Source organism: Lissotriton helveticus, chromosome 10, assembly GCF_964261635.1.
Source record: "Lissotriton helveticus chromosome 10, aLisHel1.1, whole genome shotgun sequence".
Classification (NCBI taxonomy): Eukaryota; Metazoa; Chordata; class Amphibia; order Caudata; family Salamandridae; genus Lissotriton; species Lissotriton helveticus.
The window spans coordinates 241,177,965-241,202,760 of NC_136071.1; the positions used below are offsets into that span (position 1 = coordinate 241,177,965).

A 24,796-nucleotide genomic window follows, 5' to 3' on the forward strand; every position below is an offset into this window, starting at 1 on the left:
ATTTCCTGCAAGAGGAACATGTCTGTTACCAGTTTACCTAGAAATTATTTCAATGAATGGCAATAGGGTTTGTGTCTAACAAATATTAAGATTGAATTAATAATCCTGTCATTCCATTTAAAGCTAGGAAATATTAGAGACAGCAGTAGCACACATGCAGACTTAAAAGAGGAGAAATACAATCATAATCAGGAGTGTTCTCGTGTATAATATAAAGGAAATGACTATTTTATTTATAATTATTGCCTCATTTGTTTACCTGCGAATGGAGCGAAGAGAAAGTTAAAAGGTAAAATTTTAATACTACAACCAAATGGTAAAAAATTGCACCTGCTATAAAGCTTGGCACTCCTATCTCTTTGATATACCAGAGGTACCAAATAACCTTTTTAAAATTGATTTCTTATGCTCTGTGCGTACTTTGCGCACCACCATTCAGTTTTGTGGATTTCGGTTTCTTTTCCCATACTACCTTGACAAAAGAAATTACTTTCATATTTTCATACCCTGCAGATTCAAACATTGTCCTTCTCAGAAGTAGTAATTTTTGTTTGTCATCTACAGCCAATGATTTGCATTAAAAGGATTGGGTAGATTTATAAATCATTTTTACAAGATACTGTTCTCTATTATTTAAATCTAATATTCAACTGGTTTGCAACTTTATCCTTGATACACAGCATGAATCTGAAAGAGGACAACGGACCTTGGTTGTGAGTGCAGCTGCAACACATGCATCTCTTATCCCAGTGGACAGCCAAATAAGCAAATGTCAGGTGAACAAAACGATAGCAAGGCTGATCATTAAATCAGTAAAACGAGGAAATCCGTATCATAGAAAAGTAAAATAATGGCCTAGATTTTCTGCTTGCGGCTGAATTGTGTTGGTACATGGAAATGCATTGTATTTTAAAGCGTGCTCTAAAGCTTTATTACCAGCACGCCTAAGGCTGTTTTTTCCATATATTTATCTTACTCAACACTCTTAAAGTGAACATGCTTCATCACGATGGTCAACAGAATTACCCACTCATCACATTGCAGCAATAAAATGGTACAGTTCTCTTTGAGGAAAGAGAAATGAGGAAATTCTAATTTAATAAAGGACAGATAGTCAATCGGCTTGAAGAAACTATTTCTGCAGAAGCTAGATTGGGCTCAAGCAGAGAACATTATTTATCCCCAAACATTATTAGTTCATTCTCCGAGTGCTCCCCATTTGTCCTTATTCATTGTTTGACAGGATTTTAGGTTTACGTTTTCTGGTGACCACAGGGTTCTTTGATAACTTCTCTCAGACTGTGGAACCTTTGTGAGAAATATAATACTACATTCAAAGTGGCTGAGGAAAACACGGGGACAGTGTTGCAGTAATACTCATAATTCAATCTAGAAATGTGAAATAAAGGATCAGTAAATTCACATTTGCAAAATGATTAAAAAGAAGATAAAGAGGACTGATAATAAAACTCTTTAGGAAAGGAATATTTTGAAATGTGTATTATGTGTGCAGAGGCCGTATTATTATTTTACTGCCCCACTGACTTACATATCACAGAAAGAAGTCAGAGATCAGCAGGAACTAGGACAGTATAATTCCGCACAGCCATTTAATCCACCACAGTGATGACCGGACGTTAACTGGCAACGTTGTAGGTGCTCCTTACTTAGTCCATATCGTCACTAGTCTGATTTCTCACCACTTGCCTTATAGGTGAAAGGAGCGTCTAGTTCCCACAGCGTTTAGAAATGTGAAAAATGGAGGCATGGTCCTCCCAGCTCTAGAGAAGGATGACATTAAGATCTATAAGCAAGGAAGCTGTGCATTCTTTGCAGGCCCTGTGGCAATACTCTGGGTACCCAGAGCTAGCTTATTAATAGGCCACCAAGCCTTAATACTGATACATAATATAATGTGTAACAATAAACTGTATACTTTAGTGGGATGTGAACAACATAAGTTTTCCTTTTCTGTACAATATTCACATACAGAAAGAAAATGCGTTTGTGAGAACTGCAGTCCATAGCCCAGTCCTTTGGCTGGAGAATTGTTCCTTTTGTATCACCATTAATGACATTAAAAAAATCATTGAATAGTGACCACACAGCGCAGATTTTGTTGTCCTTTTGCAAGCCCGGGATTGCACGTGTTGAAAGTCCATACAAAACAGGCGTCGTAGGGAAACTTAGTGTTTCTTCAAGTCCTTAGATTCAAAGAGCTTCATACGTTCTTGTACAGTTAGACCTTCCTTCAGGCTCTGGCAAATAAATGAAAGATACATTTAAAATTGGATCGTCTCAGAGCAAATGACATGCATAGAAGTTGTACAACATCCACTTAAAAGGTGCAATCACAAATTTATCATCAGAAACAAGAATTGTGCAGGTAAAGAAAAGATGGTCACACGAGTAAGGTATTAGTTGAACATGCTAGTGAAAGAATTAGATGTTTCCATTAATGATTTAATGAGTATCTTAAAAAATGGAAGGGATTAAATCTTAGTGTGCACATAATTAATTCACAATTTATACACTTTCCTGACTGCATCTAAACCTCCTGAATTCTCTACTGATTACCCAAGGCCTGTATTAAAATTGTGTGGTGATGTTAATTCTTCTAATGTCCAGAAGAAATACTAAATTCAAGAATAATCCACTCACAGGATAGTATGGATGAAGAAATTAATCTAGATTTTCCTTCAAGATAGCTTGTCCTCCAAAAACTAGAAAAGACTCTTTGTTATCATCACACTCTAAACAAGACCCAAAGTCAGTAAAATAGCAACTGCCTCCATGAAAACATAGTACTTTTCATGCCGGACCTTGCATGTTTTAAATCAAGTGTTAAAACTGATTAAAAAAAGAACTAACCTAATAATTGTCAGTTGTGAAATTCAAAGCTATTTTAATTAAAAATAAAACAGGAGGGTTATTTTACAGCCGCCTCAATGTAAATCATTACAGACAGTCCTAACCCATATTTAGCAACTCACCATGACTTCTGTTCCCAACAACTGCTTGCGTTGGTTTGAAGTCTCTTGCGGTGGGCTGTGGTGAGTCACAGCACATGGTAAGTTACTGTAAAGTTTTTTTTTGTTTGCCTAGAGGACATGGTTATCATGCTTTTCTCCCAATAGACATACACATAATAATCAAAAGAACTTTGTGGCTTGAAATCCAGAAATGTACACAAGCCTTCTGCTAAGCTTTGCTTTGATCACCGCTATTTGAGACCCATGAAAACTGTAATTTTCTATATTTAGTATACCGGAAGGCAATGTACAAAGTACATGTTCACTTACGGTTGTGTTCCAAATCTTTCTTTACATTAGTAAATCAAGTATCAGGCTCGTAATCTACAACATTAACTCATCAATGTTTTCTTTATTGCTTTCTTAGGAGCTTCGCAGGGGGTCCTAATAATACACTCTCCTACGGCTATAATTGAGCACAAACAAAACACCCTATAGTGTAGCCTAGGTTTTTTGTGATTTCAGTATTAGTGCACATAATTAATTAGGGGAGAGGGGTTGGCCTAACGGCTAAGGCGCTCGACCTCGGGATCTGGGTTCGAGTCTCGGTAACGACACCAAAAACCTCCTGTGATTCTGGGCAAATCACTTAATCTCCCCGTGCCTAAAAAAAAATAAAAATGAAAGTGTGTCCTCATGTAACGTAACTGGTGCTATGTAAAGCGCTCTGATACCTGATTCGGTTCGGGTCTAGTTCGCGCTATATAAAACTCTACAAAATAAAATAAAAAAATAAAAATCTGCCCCCTGCTGTGTAAAGTTAACATATCATAGCATGGCAACCCAAAGATGTACGATTCTCCGGTACGATCAGATGGGCAGCAAATGTTCATAGTATTTCAGTTTGCTTAATAACAATAGGAACTAGTGTACCAACCCAGAGTGCCCGGGAGAAACACTGTGACAACAAGTATCCACAAGACAAACAAAATGGGTTGATTAGATGGTCAGACGTTTGTTTCTAGAAACACACGAACACAAGAAAAAGCATTTTTACATCAAAACGTGCTTTACTCATGCATAGTGAACGTTTAGATTGTGTGTTCGGGCTTCTTTGTGCATAATTTGGTTTACCTATGTGAAGGGGAACCTGGATGCTGGTACGTTTCAATTCTCCCATGAGACCTGCTCAATAACGGACTGTCAGAGGAAAAAACAACAAAGACACAAACAAACAAAAAGTACATAAATCTAAAATGTAATGCTTTTCATGAACCACACAAATAAACCCATGAGGCCAGACGTGCTTCAACATAGCACAGAAGGCTTGCTTGAGTACCTAAACGAGGCTACTGAGAAGACTGCAACAGTTAACACATATAATACAAGTATAAGAAAGTACATAAAGGTCCAACACTCATATCCTGTGGAGAAATACCCTATTGTCTGGGTGTAGTTCACTCTTGAGGTTTGGACCAACTGCTTCTTTCTCAAGTCAGGTATGGCGGCAAAGATTGAGTGTATCTACCCAAAAGTCCTTTCCTTGCAGTAGCTATCCGGAAAATTCCATTAAATGAAAAAGAGACGAGCAAGTCTTATCCTTGATATGATTCTTTTTATTTTATTTTATTTCGTTTGCCCCTAAATTCCTTGGGTCATAATACATTCCATTGTATGTTTTGCATTGTTGGCATTTCAAAAACAATTACAAAAAGGGGGTGGTGATGGACAGAGTATCTGAGTTAATCAGAACACTCCTACCCAGTCAATAGATCAGGGCTTGATCCATCACCGTTTTTTAGCTCACTGCACCATCCCAGTTCAGAACCTGGCTATATGCAAATTAGTCTGTCCCTGGCCCAGTGCATCATGGGAACAGAGGAGACCAAACTACCAAGCCAATTCTTCACTGGAAAGGAAACAAGCTTCCGGGGACCGGTTTCTGGCATTACAGCCGTCTTCGGCCCGGCTTGCTTGAATCCTGATGGTGCAATGAGCAAGGGACTCATGTCTGAGCATACCCTTCCACACTCATGGTGGCCAAAATAATTACAAAAAGGGGGTGGTGATGGACAGAGTATCTGAGTTAATCAGAACACTCCTACCCAGTCAATAGATCAGGGCTTGATCCATCACCGTTTTTTAGCTCACTGCACCATCCCAGTTCAGAACCTGGCTATATGCAAATTAGTCTGCCCCTGGCCCAGTGGCATTTCAAAAACAGCCCACACCTGTTTCTCCCCCTGCAAGGCTGTTTAGCCTGGAGCTTTTTCAAGGCTGAAAACTTGAGGAAAGTGTCAGTTTAACTTATCTATTAATACAGGTGCATTTACAACCACGAGTGTAGGGTGTTCAGTTTGACTTGTGATAGCCTACATGCATATCCCCAGACATGAGGTTGTGAAAGGTGGTGATAAAATTCAATGGTGTCATGGTATAGTACCCCAAAGGTGCTACCATTAAACACTGAAAATTAAAAATTAAAAAACTCTTTCCTTAGGATACTGGCATGCAGCCATAATATCACCAGACTTATTAATTCGCACTAGATTTGTGCAGCAGTAAATAAAAATATTAAATCAAGTTAAACATGTGAGGTGGTATAAGTGCTAGAGGGATTTTCATAGGAGGGACTCGCTTGAAGTTGTGGGCGGAATCCGAGAAATTTCCCTAGCATAAGAATATGTGTATGGCAGAATGGCCTGTGTTACCTCATCAGAACACTAGTTAAAACCTTCAATTAAAAATGATCTGTATTTTGGAGACAAAAAAATACAGTTCCGCTCAGTTTTCTTGCATTACGTCATATGCGTAGAACACGTTTACAGTTTGTGCATTGTTACTTTCTTAGGGCCAGATGTAGCAAAATCAGAAATACCGACTCTTAATTACCGAATTTTACCGATTCGGTAATTAAGAGTAGGTATTTCTAATGTAGGTACAAATTCGGTAAATTTTACCGAATCGCTAAAAATCGGTATTTACCGATTCGGTAAATACCAAATCAGTATTTGATATTGAATCCTATGGGCCTTGAAGCCCATAGGATTCAAAATCAAATACCGATTCGGTATTTACCGAATCTGTAAATACCGATTTTTGCAAGGGTGCAGGGGGTGTCACTTTGACACCCTCTGGCACCCCTGTTTTAGGCTTGTGTGCCATGTGGCACACATACATGCCCTTAGGGCATGTATGTGTGCCACATGGCACACGTGTACATGCACAGATGTGCATGTACACCTGAATCGGTATTTTACCATGCAATTGTATTGCATGGTAAAATACCGATTTTCAAAGCCCTGTGTCAATGTGAAACTTGGCACCTACATACCAAAAATGCATTTTCGGTAATTTTACCGACCGGTATATTTACCGATTCGGTAAAATATACAGATTCGGTAATTTTACCGATTCTGTAATTTTACCGAATCAGTAAAATTACCGATTCGGTAAAATTACCGAAAATGCCTGTTTTTTAGCCCCCTACATCTACATGGCCATTTACCGGTCGGTAACGGACGAATTTGGCCGTTACCGGCCGGTAAATGGCCAAAATCTCCCACCTACATCTGGCCCTTAGTCTGCTGTTCTAAATGCATTATTTTTTGTCTGAATAGCACATAGGTAGAACCAAAACAAGACTACATTGGGAACAACACCAGGTTATCACCTCTGTGTGGAAAGTCTGGTCATTACTCGGTCATTAGAATATATATATATATATATATATATATATATATATACTTATTACAAAGTTAACAGTTAAAAGTAGTGGTGTCCCTCTAAACGGAATAATTTAGAATGTGCACTGTTGCCCTCAACAAAGATTCTTGGGTGCTTACCCGCCACAGGCTGAATCCCCTCTTCACGCGCTCCGGTTCTATTTGAGCGGCGTCCTGGATGAGCGCCATTTTAAAGGATACTGGGGAATATAAAGTCCCTCATTGATGTTCAGAGCAAGCGGCGCTCCAGTTTGACGGTAGAAATAGCCGCCATCTTGTAATGTAGTATGCCAACGTATCGAGATCAGGGCCATCGTTATTTTTTAAAGTTTTATAGAGCGCGAACCAGACCCAGGGTAGGGTATCGGAGCGCTTTACATGATGCGTAGGGTGAAACATTCAAAGGGGAAACATTGCATAACAAGGAACATAGTTTACGAGTAACAATGGATAATAACATTGAGAGGCCTTGTTCTGAACAAAAAAAAATTATCCGTAAGAGACCATTCAAGTTCCTGTGGGTCAACAGTTCTCGTGGCCGCAATGAGAAGAATGTTCTGGGCCCGAACAGCAAAGATTAGGTTCACGAAGGTCATAATTAAACGTACCAAAGGGTAAGGTAGGTAGGAGTTTGCCGATCCTATGATGTGGTGGCTGCCTTATTACCAATTGATTTCATTGTAACGGGTATTATGAAGATGTCGGAGAGGAAATTATTCACATGTATGTGACATCCTCGAACAGGAACACCGGCTACAATTCTACATTGTGAGGGTCTGTGCTAACTTACTAATGGGAAAATGTGAGATAGGAACCTTGTTATCTTTTTTATTTTTTGTTTGTAATTGTAAGATGCTATGATCTTCCTTTATCCTATTATGTAACCTCGTTCTTTATGCTGTTGGAAATGCCTCTGTGCGAGAGCCTCCCTATGCCAGTCTCAGGAGGAACCAACAAATTGTTTTGGCTATGGTTAGAGTGGTGCTTGTCAGCAGGAGGAAAGAGGACATGAATCAGAAATTGTCATACATGTACCCCCTAAGTCCATATATATAGTAGTTAGAGGGTAGGTTCGTTTGTAACTCACCATTATTTTTTAAGACCACGTTTGTACAATAATGTGAAATATGATTTACACTAAAATGTTGTATTAACTCAACCCCTGTTGGCAGATTTTTTCAGGCATTGTAGGAGCTCCGCACTGATCAGGATAGAGGGGCTGATAACTGCGTTGCAGTGGTCGGGAGAATGCTGGGAAACTGGTGGCATCCCGACCTCCGATTTCCGATTTTACTGTCGGGCTGGTGGTGTTGGTGCCACGGCAGCGGCATGCTTCGGCTCATAGCGAGCCTGCAGCACATCCCGCCACTGTGGCACCACCACCTGAACGTCGGTGCACTGTGTACCATACACCATGTCGTGCATGGCACACACGACACGACAACAGTGCAAGCAGAGAGGGGCACAATATATGTTCCCATACACTTTGCCCAATGGGCAAAATCGCCCTGGGGCTCTGTTTGGGGCCCCATTCCTGCCTTTCTGCCAACCTTTACATGGTGGGCTTCCGACCTTGAAAAGGTTGGTGGAAAGGCAGGTTGTGATTGGGACGGCGGAGCTGGCATCGGCACGCCTCCTATGCCCACATTCTACACCGCTGCCGGATCCAGGATCCTGGCAGAGGCAGGGGTCTTGTAACGATATGACCGCCATGGACATGATCGGGCGGTTGGACTGCAGAGGAGGCGGCGGTTAGACCGCCACCACGAGACGTAATGCAAGAAAACAGAGGAACTGTATATTTTTTTAGCCTCCAAAACCACAGATCATTTTTAGCTGGAGGATTTAACCAGTGTTCTGAAGAGCTAACGCAAACCTTTTGGCCATACACAAAATTCTCATGCTTGTGAGATTTCTCGGGTGCCGTGAACAACTTCAAGCAAGTCCCTCATATGTAAATCCTTCTAACACTTATTGCAATTTACATGTTTAACGTGATTTAATATTTTTAATTAATAGTCTGGTGATTTTATGGTTGCGTGCCAGTACTGTAAGGAAAGAGTTTTTTAATTTTCAGTATTTAATGGTATCACCGTGGGGGTTCTATACCATGACACCATAATTTCTCCTTAATTTGACAACCACCTTTCACAACCTCATGCCTGGGGATATGCATGAAGGCTACCACGAGTCAAACAGAACACCCTATACTGATGGTGGTGGACGCACCTTTAATAATAGATAAACTGACACTTTCCTCAACTTTTCAGCCTTGAAAATGCCCCAGGGTAAACAGCCTTGCGGGGGGTGAACTACGTGTTGACTGTTTTTGAATTGCCAACAATGCAAAACATACAATGGAATGTATTATGACCCAAGGAATGGATGATTTGAAGACGAATTAAATTAAATAAAATTAAAGAGTTATAACAAGGATAAGACATACTCGTTTCTATTTCATTTTATGAAATTATCTGGATAACAACTGCAAGGAAATGACTATTGGGTAGACACACAATCTTTGCCAACACATATAATACAGTATGGACTAATACAATGGATGACCAGGAGGCAACATGAGGTAGCTCCTGCAGGACATGATTCCCAATATTCACTGAACACACATTATGAAAAGACAAACGAAATGATTGAAGAACACACCCCATACCTGAAGACAACTGCTGAGAATTAAACAAATGGGTAAACAACTGGGGATTCAAAACAGTATTCTTTATTGTGCTGTTTTTCTCAAAAAGACCAGTTATCACCAAAACACCAGAGCATTTTTTAAGAAAAGGTACAAATCATTATTCCACCTGATGCCATTTCATGATTGTATCACCACGTAGGTGTCAATAAAACAACTGATTTGGTCTTTATCAGTTGCAAACGCACCAAAATTTGTTGGAAGACGTTTCGCCTACACTTGGTTTCATCTGCTGAATTTCAATAAAATCTGTCCATTTGTTTACAGTTTCAGGATTTCTTTTGCAATATAAAGTTAGAATAATTTTTCTTAATGTATACATCTTTTAGTTCTTCCATCCTTACAAGTCTTTTCCTAACAGAGATTTAATAACAGCTTTTACAACGTGATGAATAAGGAAGTAAACAGCATTGCACTATATTAAAAACAAAACAAGCCATTAAATCATGTTGAGTATGGGCAAATAAGAAAACAAGTTACTTACCTGTAACTACAGTTATCCAGTATTGGTATCTTTCATAGATTCACATGGCTGAATCATTCCCTGTCGCCGAGGCGGGAGTCCCACGGTAATAATATATACAATAGCAGTGCCGTAGAAAATTATTTGTAGTAGGCTGAAAAGACTATAGGCCCAACTAGGCCCAAAACTTAGCAGCCTATCCACCTCATTATGTAAAAAGAACTGAAACAGGAGTTCCAACCAATCAGCTGTCCGCACCCTCTAGAACCTTCCCAGCTGAGGCAGTTCTCAAATTTTCCCAGCACAAGTGAGAAGTATGTATCCCTAATAAAGAACTGCCTTGACGGGGAGGAGGGTGGGTGCATGTGAATCTATGAAAGATACCAATACTGGATAACTGTAGTTACAGGTAAGTAACTTGTTTTCTTATCCAGCATTGGGGTATCTTTCATAGATTCACATGCCTGAATCAGAATAGCAAGCAGTAAAGCCATATCTGTCGTTAGCCGAAGGTGGGAGACAAACCTTAATTGTACATATCCCCCACACAACCGGAAAGTTATAGAGCACTAAAATGTAAATATACATATATGCAGAAAAACCTTCATATACTATTGTTCATAATAAAGACAGCATTTGATAAACAGAACATTACAGTAAATCATACATATTTTCATAACATCAATATAATGTGAGAGACCTTTGAAAAGTCTAACCTTAATGAAGAAGATGCTGCAGCACCGCCTCTCCAACTGCTGTATCATCTTGTAATGCCGACTGCAAACAGTAATGCTTTGTAAAAGTATGGACACTCTTCCATGTAGCAGCTCGGCAAATGTTCTCCAGCGTGACTCTAGCAAATAAAGCTGTTGACGCCGACATCATTCTGGTGGAATGCGCTCTGACCTTTCTGACTAAAGGTCTATTAGCCTTTTCATGACAGAATTGTATCACTGAGGATAACCATCTAGCTATAGTTGCTTTCGTCACAGCTTGTCCTATCGTGACCTGTCCATAAGCAACAAAAAGCTGGTTAGATTTTCTTATGTCCTTAGTTTGTTGAAGATAAAACTTTAGGCATCGTTTGACATCAAGAGAGTGCAAGGCCTTCTCTGCGGGTGTGACAGGATCCGGGAAAAAGGTCTTCAACTTTACCGGCTGGTTTAAGTGAAATTGAGACGGTACTTTTGGAATGAATTTCGGATTTGTTCTCAATGTGACATAATCCTTCGAGAAATGTAGGAAAGGTTCTGAAATGGTGAAAGCCTGAATTTCACTAACCCTCCGGGCTGAAGTGAGAGCTAGTAAAATAGCCACTTTCCAGGTTAAGAATTTCAGTTCAGCTCTATGGATAGGCTCGAACGGTCTCCTCATTAATTGGGACAAGACAATATTGAGGTCCCATTCAGGAGGCGGAAGTCGAATTGGAGGAAAGGCTCGAAACAATCCTTTCAGAAATTGCTTTATCAGTGAAGATGAACATAGTGAAGGCTTGTTCGAACTTCTTCTGAATCGGGATATGGCGGCAAGATGTACCTTAATAGAAGAGAATACCAGGCCCGCCTTGGCTAGAGAAAGTCAGTAAGGTAGAATATCCTCAGGTGGAGCTTGAAGAGGATGGATATTATTTGCTTCGCACCAACAACAAAAGCGTTTCCATTTGAAACGGTACGTTCTGATAGTACTCTGAGCACGGGCTTGAGACAGAATTGCTCTACAGTCTTCAGAGATTTGGAGATGCAGCGATTGAGAATCCGGGTGCAGAATCTGAACTCCTTCCCTTGACAGCATGGAAAGAGTCGGTTTGAGACGAATTGGAGGTTGTTGAGATAACAGGAGCAGTTCTTGGAACCAGTACTGCCTCGGCCAGCGAGGAGCAATGAGGAGAAGAGTGCAATGTTCCCTCTTCACCTTCTGCAGAATCCTTGGTATTAACGGTATCGGGGTAAAAGCGTATGCATAGATTCCTGACCATCTCATGGACAGGGCATTCCCTCTTGACCCCCGTTGTGGAAATCTGCTGGCGTAGAACAGGCATTTGCTGTTTTGTCTTGTCGCAAACAGATCCAGAGTTGGTGTGCCCCAACTTTGGAAGATAATGTTCACCTGTTCCTGTTCTAGCTCCCATTCGTGGCAACCTGTGAGGGATCTGCTGAGGTTGTCGGCTAAAGAGTTTTGAACCCCCTTCACATGCTCCGCTCTGAGTGTTATGCCGTGCTGTATAATCCACTTCCACATTTCTTGAGCTTCCTGCGATAGGGATAGAGATCTCGTTCCCCCTTGCTTGTTTATGTAAAACATTCTGGTGGTATTGTCCGTACGCACCAGGACTGATGAGTTTGCAATTCTCGGAAGGAACGCTTGCAGAGAAAGGAAAATGGCTTTTAATTCGAGACTGTTGACGTGTTTCTGCCGATACTGATGAGACCATCGGTCTTGAATCTGGAGGTCCTGAAGATGGCCTCCCCATCCCACCATTGATGCATCCGTAGTCAGAATGAATTCCGGTATAGTTTGAAGAAATGTGAGGCCCGGAGACAGATTGCTGTCTTTCGACCACCATTGGAGCGCTTGCCTCATTCTGGGTGTCACCTTTATGTGATCGTCGAAAGATCCTCCTAGTTGTTGCCATTGTTGTTGCAATCCCTCCTGCAGTGGCCTCATCCTGAGTCTTGCAAAGGGAACTAGGTTGATTGCTGAAGAGCACATCCCTAGAAGAGACGCATATGACTGGACAGAAAGTGACTTTTTTGCTGAGATCTGCCTTGCCAGTCTTCGGAGTCTGTCCTGACGTTCCTGAGACAAGAATGCTTTGCACTTTCGAGTGTCCAGAGAGGCTCTCAGAAAGGTTAAGACCTGTATGTAGGGGCTGCAATTGTGACTTCTTTGCATTTAGAGTGAGACCTAGACTTGAGAATAGACGAAGGGCGCTTTTGACCGCTTGTCTTGTGATCTGTTTCGATGGTCCTTTGAGCAACCAATCGTCGAGGTACGGGAAGACCTGTATCCCCTGGGACCTCAACGCTGCAGAAACTGGGGCCAAGCATTTTGTAAATATTCTTGGAGCCGACTTTAGCCCGAATGGAAGCACCTTGAATTGAAAATGGACGCCAGCCACGGTGAATCGAAGGTATTTGCGATGTTTGGGGTGAATAGGGATATGGAAGTAGGCGTTTTCCAAGTCCAGAGAAGCCAGAGAAGCCATAAAATCGCCTTCGTTGAGACAATTGAGCAAATCTGCCAATGTCACCATGCGAAAACTCTGTTTCTTCAAGAATTTGTTGAGTCTGCGCAGATCCAGAATCGGGCGCCACTCTCCCGATTTTTTCTTTATTAGGAAGAAGCGAGAGTAGAATCCTCTTCCTTTCTGCGAGATTGGAACTTTCTCTATCGCATTCATGTTTAAGGCCTCTTTGAACAGTAAGTGAAGACGAGGGGGAGGGGGACCCTTGGGCGGAGTCATAGGCGGTTTCTTTAGGAATTCCAGAGTGTGACCTTTTTCCACTAAATCGAGGACCCACCGGTCCGATGTGATGTTCCGCCATTGATGGTAAAATGCAGAGATCTTTGCGCCCACAGGGAGGAAAGGATGTTGGACTGGCGTTCGGCAAAACTCATTGACGCTTGCTTAAATCTCGTCCTTTTTTATAATTTTTTTTCTTTTCAAAAAACCTTTATTAGGTCACCATACAATACACAGCTCTTCGCCTACAACCCGGAGGCCGGCAGCAACGTATATTATGTAAGGACACAGCTGTTTGGCCAACAACCTCAGGGGCAGGCAGCGTATCAACCAAAGTGGAGCGTAGTCAGTATGGTAATTGTAATCGTCTAATCCCAACAGTGAACCACAGAAAACTCATCAGCAATATCTGTCTACCTCGTCTCTTAAAGTTACAGATGATAGCGGTGTGCGTATGAGTCTATGCTCTGATCTCGTGTAGTCTATCAGTTTGTCTCAGTGTATGTGTACATTGTGTCTCCCCCAGGTACCCTCCACGGTGTGGCTCCTTCCGTTTGGTGAGCGGCCGAGCGCGAGCTATTCCGTCTGAAGGTCAGCATCTCTCTCTCTCAGCCAGTCCTCAAATGGGGACCATATATCTGCGGGTCTAGAGTTCCCCGGCATCTGTTCCCAATACCTCCCAAGCTGGTCTTTACAGTATGTTACCGCTTTTAGCCAGGCCGCCACCGTCTGCGGTCGCTTCTTCCGCCAGTGTATGGCCACCTGTCTTTTAGCCATCAGCAACAGCATTGCCGCGAGTTTGCGTCGCTTCATCGGGATCTCTCCCACATATCCCAGTAGCGCCAGGTTAATCGTCTTCTCGACAGTTGTGCCTATTATGTGTGAGGACCTCCCCCCAGTATCGTGATACTTCAGGACATCCCCAAGCCATGTGTGTGAAGTTGGCATTGTGCCCACCGCATCTCCAGCACTCGTCACCATCACACAGTCCCATACGCCGCATCTGAGTGGGTGTGCGATATAGACGATGCAGGTAGTTAAAGTGAATGAGCCTGAGCCGGTAGTTGGGCGACAGATATTTTAGCTGGGTACAGCAGTAAGTCCACTGTTCTTCTGTAATGTCTAATGCTGTCTCAACGTTTCAGGCCTCTCGTGACTTAGTACTCGTGATTGGGTTTTCCTTTTGCGTGATACTATATATGCGTGTGATCAGTTTGTGGGGCGAGGCGCTAGATAGTACGTTCTCTAGAGCTGGTAGCGAAGGCGGCTCATTGGGAAAGTCACCATAAGTGGCTCTGCAAGCAGCCCTCCGTTGGTAGTAAAGCAAGGTGTCAGACGCTGTGGGTGCCTCTGCGCTGCATAGTTCCTGTAACGTCAGGAATGTCCCCGTCGGGTACAGGTCCCCCCCCTTTTTGTAAGTTGTGTGACTGCGCTCTGTTCGCTATCGCCTCATCCATCAGCGGTGTCAGCAATGGATTCCCCCTCAAGGGCATCGACGGTGCATACAGTTTACTAATGTGTGCTCTCTTTACTATCATCCCCCAAGCCCATCGTACAGTTTCGACTGTGTCAACGTCTTGTCGTGGGTGTTTGTAAGGTTGAAAGACTGCCGTGTTTAAGGGGGTGGGGGAGGCTCTATCAATTTCAATCGCCACGTGCGGCTGATAGGGAACCGGGTGCTGCCACTAATGGAGGTATTGTGCCTGCGCACTGTAAGCATATAGTTCGAAGTCCGGAGCTCCTAAGCCACCCTGTGTAAAGGGTAGAGTCAATACCTGCCAGGAAACTCGAGGTTGTTTACCCGCCCATATCAGAACCAGTACCGCAGTGCGCAAGCGTTTGAAAAAATGCGAGTTCAATGGAATGGGCAGATTTACAAAAAGATAGAGCAGTTTGGGGAGAATTACCATCTTTGCAATGGCGATGCGCCCGAGACAACGGCAGGTTTTTCCACCGTGTCACCCTGCCCTCTATCCAGTCTATTGCTCTGCCATAGTTCAGCGTCCACAGTTCTTGTAGTGAGCGGCTCAGCTGAATGCCCAGATATCGCACCTCCTCAGTTACCCACGTTATTGGAAATTCAGAAGTAAACTGAGCTGTGTCATCTGTCAGCGGGAACATAGTGGACTTAGCCCAGTTAATCTGTATGCCCGTTAGGCCACCGTATCTGACAAACTCTCGCATTATCGTGTCAAAGTTGTCACGAGGGTTATTGAGATAGACTGTGATGTCATCTGCGTATAGGGAGATGAGGATTCCGCGCGTGGTGAAACCTATGCTTTTATGGGCATGTTGCGGTCGTAATTTGGCCGCTAGGGGTTCTGTCACGATAGCAAATAGCAGGGGAGACAGTGGACACCCCTGCCTTGTGCCTCGAGTAATGCTGATGGGCGCAGACGTGCGACCGTTCACTCGAATCCTGGCTGAGGGTGCAGTGTACAGTAGCTGTATGTGTTTCAGGAATAGAGGGCTGAAGCCCAGCCGCTGCAGCAGGGTAAACAAGAAATTCCACTTCAGGGAATCCAACGCCTTTGTGGCGTCCAGCAGTGCAGCTGTTGCCTGCACGTGAGGGGCCAAATAATGGAGCATACCAAAAAATGTCCGCAGGTTATGTGCTGTGGATCGTCCCGAGACAAATCCTGACTGATCTGTCAATGCGATTTGCGGTACCATAGCTGTCAATCTATCTGCGAGCAATTTAGCATAAATCTTAGCATCTAGATTGATGAGGGACAGCGGACGATATGAGTCCGTCTTAGTAGGGTCTTTGGCTGGCTTCAGAATCGTGATGATTATGGCTTCTCGGACAGTGGGTGGCAGTGTACCAACCTCAAGTGCCTCTTGATACATGCTATGCAGCCGGGGAGCCAGAATGTCAGCATATTCCTTATAAAAGGCTGCCGTGAGCCCATCTGCTCCCGGAGCCTTGTCTCCTGGCATAGCACTTATTACCTTTCTTATATCTTCGATCGTGAACGGTAGGTCCATGTATTGCCGTGCGCCATTATTGAACCACGCAAGGCATATCTCATCTAGATAGTTATACAGATCAGTCTGCGACGGGGATATTTTAGAGGTGTATAGTTCTGAGTAGTATTCAGTAAATTCTTTTAGTATATTCGGCGGCGCACGGACTGTCGCACCATCCGACTTCAGTATCTCTGCTATATAAGAGTTGCCTCTGGGTGCCCGAAGTAGGTTTGCGAGCGTCCTGCCAGGTCTGTCACTTTCGTCGTACCTCCTTGCTTGTGCATGTTTATGTATGTATACCACCTCCCTTTCCGCCTCAGTTTGAAATTCAGTGAGTTTGGATCTAATGCGCACCAGAGTGTCCTGTGATGGCCTATCTGTTTGGCGACGCTCAAGGTCCTGTATGTCTCGCTCCAGCCTCTGTAGGGTGTTTATGTCTCGCAGTACACCTGTCTTCAAGGCTATGCAGTCACCCCTCACGACAGCCTTAAAGGCCTCCCATAACACCCCAGGGGAGTCCACCGAGCCCTCATTTATAGTGAAATATTCTTCAATTTTGGCTCTAAGACCCTCACAGAAGACCTGGTCTCGCAAGGCTGCAGACGGGAATCTCCATGTAAAAGGCTAGGCGTACGCCGGGGGGGATCTCTATGTTTATCTGTACAGGGGCGTGATCCGACAGTGTGCGAGCGAGGTGTGTGGTCTCAGTCACCCAAGCATGTAAATCTCTAGTAAGTAGCCATCTATTCGTGACCAAGCATGTCTGTGGTGTGTCATACAAGTGCCCTCTCTGCGCGTCGGGTGTGCTGCTCTCCATGCATCTATTAGAAGGAAGTCATCTATTATTTCATGTAGTAAGTCTGCTGCCTTGGGATGGTGTGCTCGTGAGGTCCCTTGTCTGTCCAGTTCCGCAGATAGGGGAATATTGAAGTCTCCTCCCCACAGAATCGCTATAGGGCCCAGCTTCTGAAGTTCATGCCAGATCGTGCTGTAAACGTCAGGGCTGTCAGTATTAGGTCCATATATGTTCACTAGGGCGATATATGTATTATAAAGTGCTCCCACCAGAATTATGTATCTGCCATCCCTGTCTGCTATTGTGTTGTGTGTTCGCCAGTGCAGGCCCCTCCTTATCATTATCGCTACCCCCCTGGAGCAGTTCGAGAATCCAGCCGCGGCAATCACCTCCCATCTCCTGTTCCTTAAAGCTGTTGTGTCAGTTCCGAGTAAGTGCGTTTCCTGTAAGAGACAAATATCAATACCATGCCTCGTTAAGTACGAGTGTGTAAGCCTGATTTTACGGCGATCGTTAAGGCCTCTAACATTCCACGTGAGACATTTCAATGTGTTTCTAGTAAGTGTTTTTGTGTTGTCTACCATCCCTCAAGCCACAAGAAATCATCTTCAGGCAGCGTTCGCCTATACGCCAAGTTGCGCGCAGACCTGCCAAGTGGCAGTTCAAACATTTCACATTCCGCAGACAGCATAAATATGGCATATATCTTACCCCAGGCAGTCTCAGCGTTCCATCTTATTGGCATGCATGGTGACCCATTTACTAACGATAGTGTAAATAACAACAGCAGAAGTCCCAACCCCCCACCTCCCACACCAACCCCCCAACTAGGTTGTGTAACATTTCCCTCCCCGTCCCATGGTACGTCCCAACTTGCAGTGAAATAACAATCACCAGGGCTCAGTTCAGTTATTGTAGTAGCAGCGGGAATCATCCCAGAGAAACGTAGGGTGACCACCTTCTCGCCCCGTACTTATGACAGGGTGACCAAGCGCAGTTAAGATCGCTGCATCTCTAGGACCCCCCCGGACCATACCGTACATCCTTTCAGGCGATTTGTCCAGCTCTCTCCTCCTCTCGGCCATGCCTCCAGTCGCTCCGTCGTGTCATTGCAGCAGTCATCTGATACTGTAAGTCAGTGCAGAGAGCATGGCCATCATTCAACATCGCTCAGCCGGTCCGGAGGATCCTGCTCTCCCTGATTAGGCCTCTGTTTCTGCTCTTTTGCCAGGTGTTTGGCATATTGAAGTGCGGCCTTCGCATCCACAAAAAACGTTGGCTTCCCAGGACCCTGTACCCTGAGCTTCGCCGGGTAGATCAATGCATATTTCGTGCCCGTCTGTTGGAATATTTTCTTTGCAGGTATGAATTCCCTGCGGGCTGCCTGCACCTGGAGAGTGAAGTCCGGATATATTTCTATGTGATTGCCTTTATATTGAATCTTGCCTTTTTCTCTGGACAGTCTCAATATCGCGTCCGTGTCTCTATAGTTCAGGATCCGGGCCAATATTGGCCTTGGCGGGGCTCCCGGTTTAGGCTTAGGGCCCAGCGATCTGTGCGCCCTTTCCACTAAGAACATCGGGGACAGTCCGTCGTCAAATAGGTCCTTCAGCATGGTCTCCATATATCTCTCCATGTTTGAAATATCCGTGGATTCCGCAATGCCCGTGACGCGTATGTTGTTTCGGCGCGATCTCGCCTCCAAATCCTCATTTTTTTGTTGAATTACTTCCAGGACCTTATCCATGCCTCTTACTTTCTTTTCCAATTCTGTCTGGCCCTCCTCCGTTTCGGTCACTCACGTTTCCAGCACGCTCACCCTGCCTTCCTGCTTGTCCATGCGCCTCGTGATGCCATCCATTCGGGCGGCTAGGGTGTCCATCTTAGCGTCGATGGCCTGCAGGCTTGTTTTCAAGTCCTGGAACATATCGCGAATATCTTCTGCCGGGTATTGTTGTAAACTCTCGCCGCCAGCGCCCGACTCAGCCTGGTCCTGAGTAGTCGCCTTCTGCTTCGTTTTATCAAACGTGATTTTCGGATGCCTCGTGTCCGGCTTTCCCATGGTGCCTCAGACGACAAAGCCAGGCGGCGGCCAGATCTCCTCCAGGTGCGCCTCCGCCAGCTACTCCTTCCTCCCAGTGAACAGGCCTGGCTAAGTCTGCTTCACACGTGGAAGCAGCGCGCCGCGGTGGTCAAGGCGTCTCTTTTCAGTAGATTCGCTACCAGGGTCACGCTATTCACAAGGCAGCGCCCACCGCAGCACAGGGATAAAGGTAGGCTATAGATGTCTCCCTCGCTGTGTCTGCACGCAGTTCCCTCATCAGCATATGGAGGTCGCTGTGCACGTGCGATAGCTGGGCCCAAGTCCTGATCCAATACCCGGACGGATCGATCTCTCCCGCTCCCAAGGCAAAGCTCGTTGCGTGTCTGTATGACTCTGTTCCAGATCGTTCAGTTGGCAGTCACTGGGTTCCCCGGCCGTGCCCAGAAGTATGCACGCACCCACCACTAATCTCCAGCAGGCGTAGCTCAGCCCAGCAGAGCAGGTCTAGTCAGTCCAAAATAGCGGCTCCAGCACTGCGCCCCTCGCAGGAGAGATGGCCCTCGAGACTCCCGCTACTCAATCCCGCACTGCAGCGATGCAGTCACCGGGCGCTGCAGCAGGTCGGCGCTAGCATGAATTGACCTCTCTGCGCTTGGATTGGTTCGCGCTCAGCCCCAGTCTTATGCGGCCGGACCCGGCAGGGGCACCGCGCGGCTCTCCGTCCCTTTCACGCTGCGGCCGCCCCGGCTCCTTCCTGTGGCCCGCTCTCTTAGGCACCAGCGGCAGCCCTCACCTCGTCCTGCAGCAGCTGGGGGGTGGTCGCGCCTCGTCCGGTATCTATGTCCGCGCCTTAGACGTCACCGATGCTCCGCTCACGGTTCTGCTGCAACTGCGGCACCGCTCCTCTTTCCCGTGGGCTGGGCGAAAATCTAGGTCCCGGCTCGGCTCCTCTCACAGGCCGCACCTCTTCAGCCAGGCAGCGTGGCTGCTTCCTCGCGTTCTGTATCCCCGGAGCCGCTGGAGCAGCAACCGGAGGATCGTGCAGGTAGGCAGGCTCCGTGGGGGTCCGAGATGCAGCGTCTGTTGGCAGGATATATGTCGGATTTATGGCTTGGTCTGCGGAGCTGCCGAGTTAAGCAGCCATTCCGCTCGGCAGTCAAGCCACGCCCCCTTAAATCTCGTCCTTGATTGTTTGCTCTTCGTCTCCCTCCCTGACGAGAGAAATTACTGGAGGTAGACTGACGATATGATGACTGGTAATACGGTTGCTTGTACTGCGGTTGGTATTGCCTGTTCTGTTGGTTATGGTAATTTCCCTTAGAAGAAAAACCACGACCTCTTGCTCCTCTAAAAGAACCTCTCTTGTACTGTAGGGTACCAAGCGATTTTGCGGTATCAGTATCTGTTTTGATGGTAAGCAAGGCGTCATCTATGTGCTTACCGAAGAGCGAGTCCCCGTCGTAAGCCATATAAAGGATTTTTGTTTGAACCTCCGGTCTGAAGGAGGTTGCTCTGAGCCAGCCTTGGCGTCTGAGCACAGCAGCACCCGCTAACTGACGGAAATTAGTGTTCACAATGTCCAGGGCACAATCTATTATTTCTGAAGCTGCTCTTTCTCCTTCAAGCAGTATCTTACGTGCCTCTTGTTGACGATCCTCCGGTATCAACTCAAGGAATTCAGACAGCTCCGACCACATCTGTTGGTCGTAGCGGGCAAGAATCGCAAGAGAATTTGCTGCCTTGATAGAGGATGCAGCATTGATGGAAAACTTCTTGCATATTAGGTCCAATCTTCTGCCTTCTTTGGCCGGCGGCGTCGAGATTGGAGTGGACGGATTCTTGGACCTCTGTTGAGCGGCTTGAGATATCACAGAGTCCGGACGTGGGTGACTCACCAAACAGGATGGAGTTTCTGGCGGTGCTCTGTACTTTTTCTCTATACGAGGAAGGACTGCAGGGATAGAAGCGGGTGTCTTCATAATCTTTAGAACTTCCTGCCAAATAAAGTCTATAATGGGTATGGCCCTGGTGATCCTCCTATTCCCCTCTTTAAAATCATGTAAAAAGCAGTCTGACTGCTCAATGGTAACTGGCAGTTTAAACCTTGTAGCAGCCCGTTGCATGATATTATGAAAGCCTCCATTGTCCTCCGGTGGAGAATCAGAGGGCTGTGGCAAAGGAGGGGAAGGCATGGGTATTACATAATCATCCCATAGATCCGTAGGGGTGTTGTCTTGAGGCAGCTCACCTTCCTCTCTTCCATCTTCATCCGAAGAGGAAGTATCCCGATCCTCTTGTGGCGCGGGTTCTGCAGTGTGTCTTGGTGACACTGGAGGCTGCGGTGGAGGAGGTGCAGGTACGTCCCCTGGTACCGGAGGTACACTTTGGGTGGACGGTTTTGGTGGGAACCTCTGGCGATAGTCTGCCAACATGGCTTGCAAATCCTGTATCAAAGAAGGAGGGAGATGACTTGTCTCCTCCGAACGTGGAGGTCTGTATGGTTGTCTATAGAAAGGTGTAGACAACTCCTCTTGGTAGTAATGTTCTTGCATATCCTCTTCGTCCTCTTCATCCTGGCATTTTATGTGCAATTCAGATGGATGGCGTGCAATCGCAAAGGGACCTTCATTATCTCCGTCATCCTCCTCAGAATCCTCTTCCTCCACATATGACTCTAAGATCTGCGATGGTAGCAGTGGGGAAATATTAGAGTAGTCCTGCCTATGATAGGTCTTGAGGTGAAAATGTGTATAGGCCACAGTTGAGACATGAGACACCTGAGGTGGAACAGGCCAGGGTCTTGTTGGCGAAGTCTTGGTGACAGCTGAACTCCTTGTGGATTTAGGCGTCTTAACAAGCTGCGCTGAAGGCGGCTGGTTTATTAGTGGAAGTGCCGTCGACGAGCTCGTCGTCGATGGGATCGTCGTTGACAATGGTACAGTGGGTGGACTCTTCGTCGACGGGGCCGCCGTCGACGGGTTTTCGTCGACGAGACCGTCGTCAACGGGGTCTTCGTCGACGGGGCCGTCGTTGACGGGGCCGTCATCGATGGGGTCTTCGTTGACGGGGCTGGCGTCGACGCGGTCGTCGGGCTCTTCCCTCGTCGACGAGATCTTCGCCGACGATGATTTTGACGTCGACGGGACTTTTATCGTCGATGACTTCGTCGACGAAGGTGTCGTCGTCGATGCAATGGTCATCGGCGATGATTTTGCGTCCTTAGCCCCTGAAGATTTCTTAGAGGAAATCTTACCTGAAACAATAGGTGAGGTAATGGCAGATGTAGATACCGTCAGCGAAGAGCTTGAAATGGCAGAAGTCACAGAGACTGTGTGAGAAGACACTAGAGAGACAGTCTTAGTCTGGGCTTTACTCACAGTTTTTGATGAAGATCCTGGAGAAGCTGGAGATTCCATAGGAGGAGAGGACAACCTCCTTGAGGGTTCAGACACTCCGTGAGAGGATTTGTGTTGTTTTTTCCTCTCAGGAGAAGAGCTATCTCCAGATCTGGCTCTTTTGCTGGATGTTGAAGCTTTGTCCTCATCATCTGTGGAAGATGATTTGAGCCAAAGTAGAACCCTTGCCTCCCTGTCCCTGATGGTTTTGGCAGGGAAGGTGCGGCAAATCCTGCAATCCTTCACAATGTGAGAGGGATGCAGGCAGTAGATGCAGTCCTTGTGCTGATCATCTACATGGACCCTCTTCTTATCACAGGTCCTGCAGGCCTTGAAAAGAGCTTTCTTCTCAGAAATTCTGAAGAAAAAAGGTTGAAAACTGAGTAGGCACTCAGGGAGACTCCCTTCCACACGACGTGCGGTGAAAATCTGAGGAGAACTGCCTCAGCTGGGAAGGTTCTAGAGGGTGCGGACAGCTGATTGGTTGGAACTCCTGTTTCAGTTCTTTTTACATGAGGTAGAAAGGCTGCTAAGTTTTGGGCCTAATTGGGCCTATAGCTTTTTCAGCCTACTACAAATAATTTTCTAAGGCACTGCTTTTGTATATATTATTACCGTGGGACTCCCACCTCGGTGACGGGGAATGATTCAGGCATGTGAATCTATGAAAGATACCCCAATACTGAATAAAGGATAATTACCTTCCTGTGTACTGTACTCAGTCCTTACTCTCTCTTCTTCACAACTGTTTGGGTTCAACTTGCGTGTCACAGGCAGGACTGAAATGTTCAATAACTCACATGAGTGGTCCTCGGCATGCGAGTCCCTCCTCTAACCACGCATCACCAACTTTCCTCATCTAGTCTGTGTTTTCGACATGTATGGTTGAGGTATATGCTCAGAGAGGACGACAGAGTGAGGTGTTGCAAAGATGCAAACTCAAAAACTAAGACTATTGGAATCCACTTGAATGTGACTTTTACATACTCTGGTGTCATTTTTAAGAATCTGATTCAAAAGCATAAAACGCTGGGTGAGAGTGGGCAGCATTTACGCGACTTAGCTTCAAGGATATAAAACGTGCATATTATCAAGGCTAAAAGCATATTTTCGAAACAGTCTCCAGAGTAATGTTTGCATGTAGAGTGGCCCACGGCAGTTTTTTATACATCCGTGCAATGAGAGAATATCTTTCTAAGGTCACATATGCTGCCTTGTCTCTTGTGGAAGGAGTGTGAGGTTCTGAGGAGTATGAACTACCGTACTGTTTGAAAATGTTGATATACAGGTGAAAATTCACTTAGCAGTTGTGCCTCTTACTGCTTTATGGTGGGATAACGTCCACCACAAGTTACGAGACCATGAGAACAGCTTTTCTTTCTAGTTAAAATGTAAGAGCTCTAATAAAATTCAACAATGTCTGTCTTTTTCAGCTAGGGAAGCAAGGGAGTAGTGCTGGGAAAAAAGAATCAATCAATCCACGATTGAAATTAAACTCCGTAAGGCCTTTTGGAATAAATAAAGGAACTATCGCAAGAACAGCCTTGTTCTTAGGAACAGTCTAAAAGCTCCTCTGAGGAAACAGCCTGGAACTTGTTTTCTTCTACCAGAGAAACTTGTTACTAAAAATGCAGTCTTTCAGTACAGCAAACCTATGTCATATAAACAGAACAATGAGATCCATTTGAGAAGCTCATTCTGGAAAGAAATGGTGCTACAGTGGTTTACTCACAACTGCTGCCTGGCCTTAAAATCCATAAAGTCCTGACACAGCAGGTAGAAACTCTATTTTTGCAAAGATTCCACTGTACAACTTCATCCTTTCCCTTCAGCAAGATTTTATCCATTGATGAAGAGAATGAGTTTTACCATCAAAATACAAGTCCACTGCCTTGTCCAGAATGTCACTACGCAGTGAGGAATAAACTAATGAATAAAGTTAACAAACCATATATGTACCCCAAAAAGGCACACTGTCACTAAATGGAAATGATTGAGCCGGAATCGGACAGAATCAACTTGATGGAAGAAGCGAACAGGTGGGTTTTTAACAATTTCAAACTCTTAGTAAAGCAGCATTCTGTACGATGTTTAAGACAGGGTGTTTCATGCCTTGGCCGTAACCAGCGCAAAGGATCGATTGCCCAGCATGATTCTTCTAAACCTAGGTACTATAACTAGGTGGAGATAGCGACAGAATATTAAGTCCTAGCTGAATTATACTGAGACAATGTGGGTCTGTTGGTGTGATCTTTGATGGC

At 45.1% G+C, this 24,796-nt stretch overlaps 1 protein-coding gene across 3 annotated transcripts in view; it reads right to left on the reverse strand.

Annotated features, from left to right (window-relative positions):
- Positions 1-282: 282 nt before the first annotated feature.
- MPRIP (myosin phosphatase Rho interacting protein) overlaps positions 283-24,796 on the reverse strand; it is an 845,921-nt gene continuing 821,407 nt past the window's right edge. For 2 of the 3 annotated variants that reach the window (XM_078665225.1, XM_078665227.1), the window contains one exon: positions 1,479-2,258. In XM_078665225.1, coding sequence (XP_078521351.1) covers positions 2,187-2,258 — 72 coding nt within the window. In that variant the 3' untranslated portion in view covers positions 1,479-2,186. Of the gene's footprint in view, positions 2,259-4,106; positions 4,173-24,796 lie in introns of all 3 variants that reach the window. The other variant, XM_078665226.1, reaches the window with a different exon arrangement.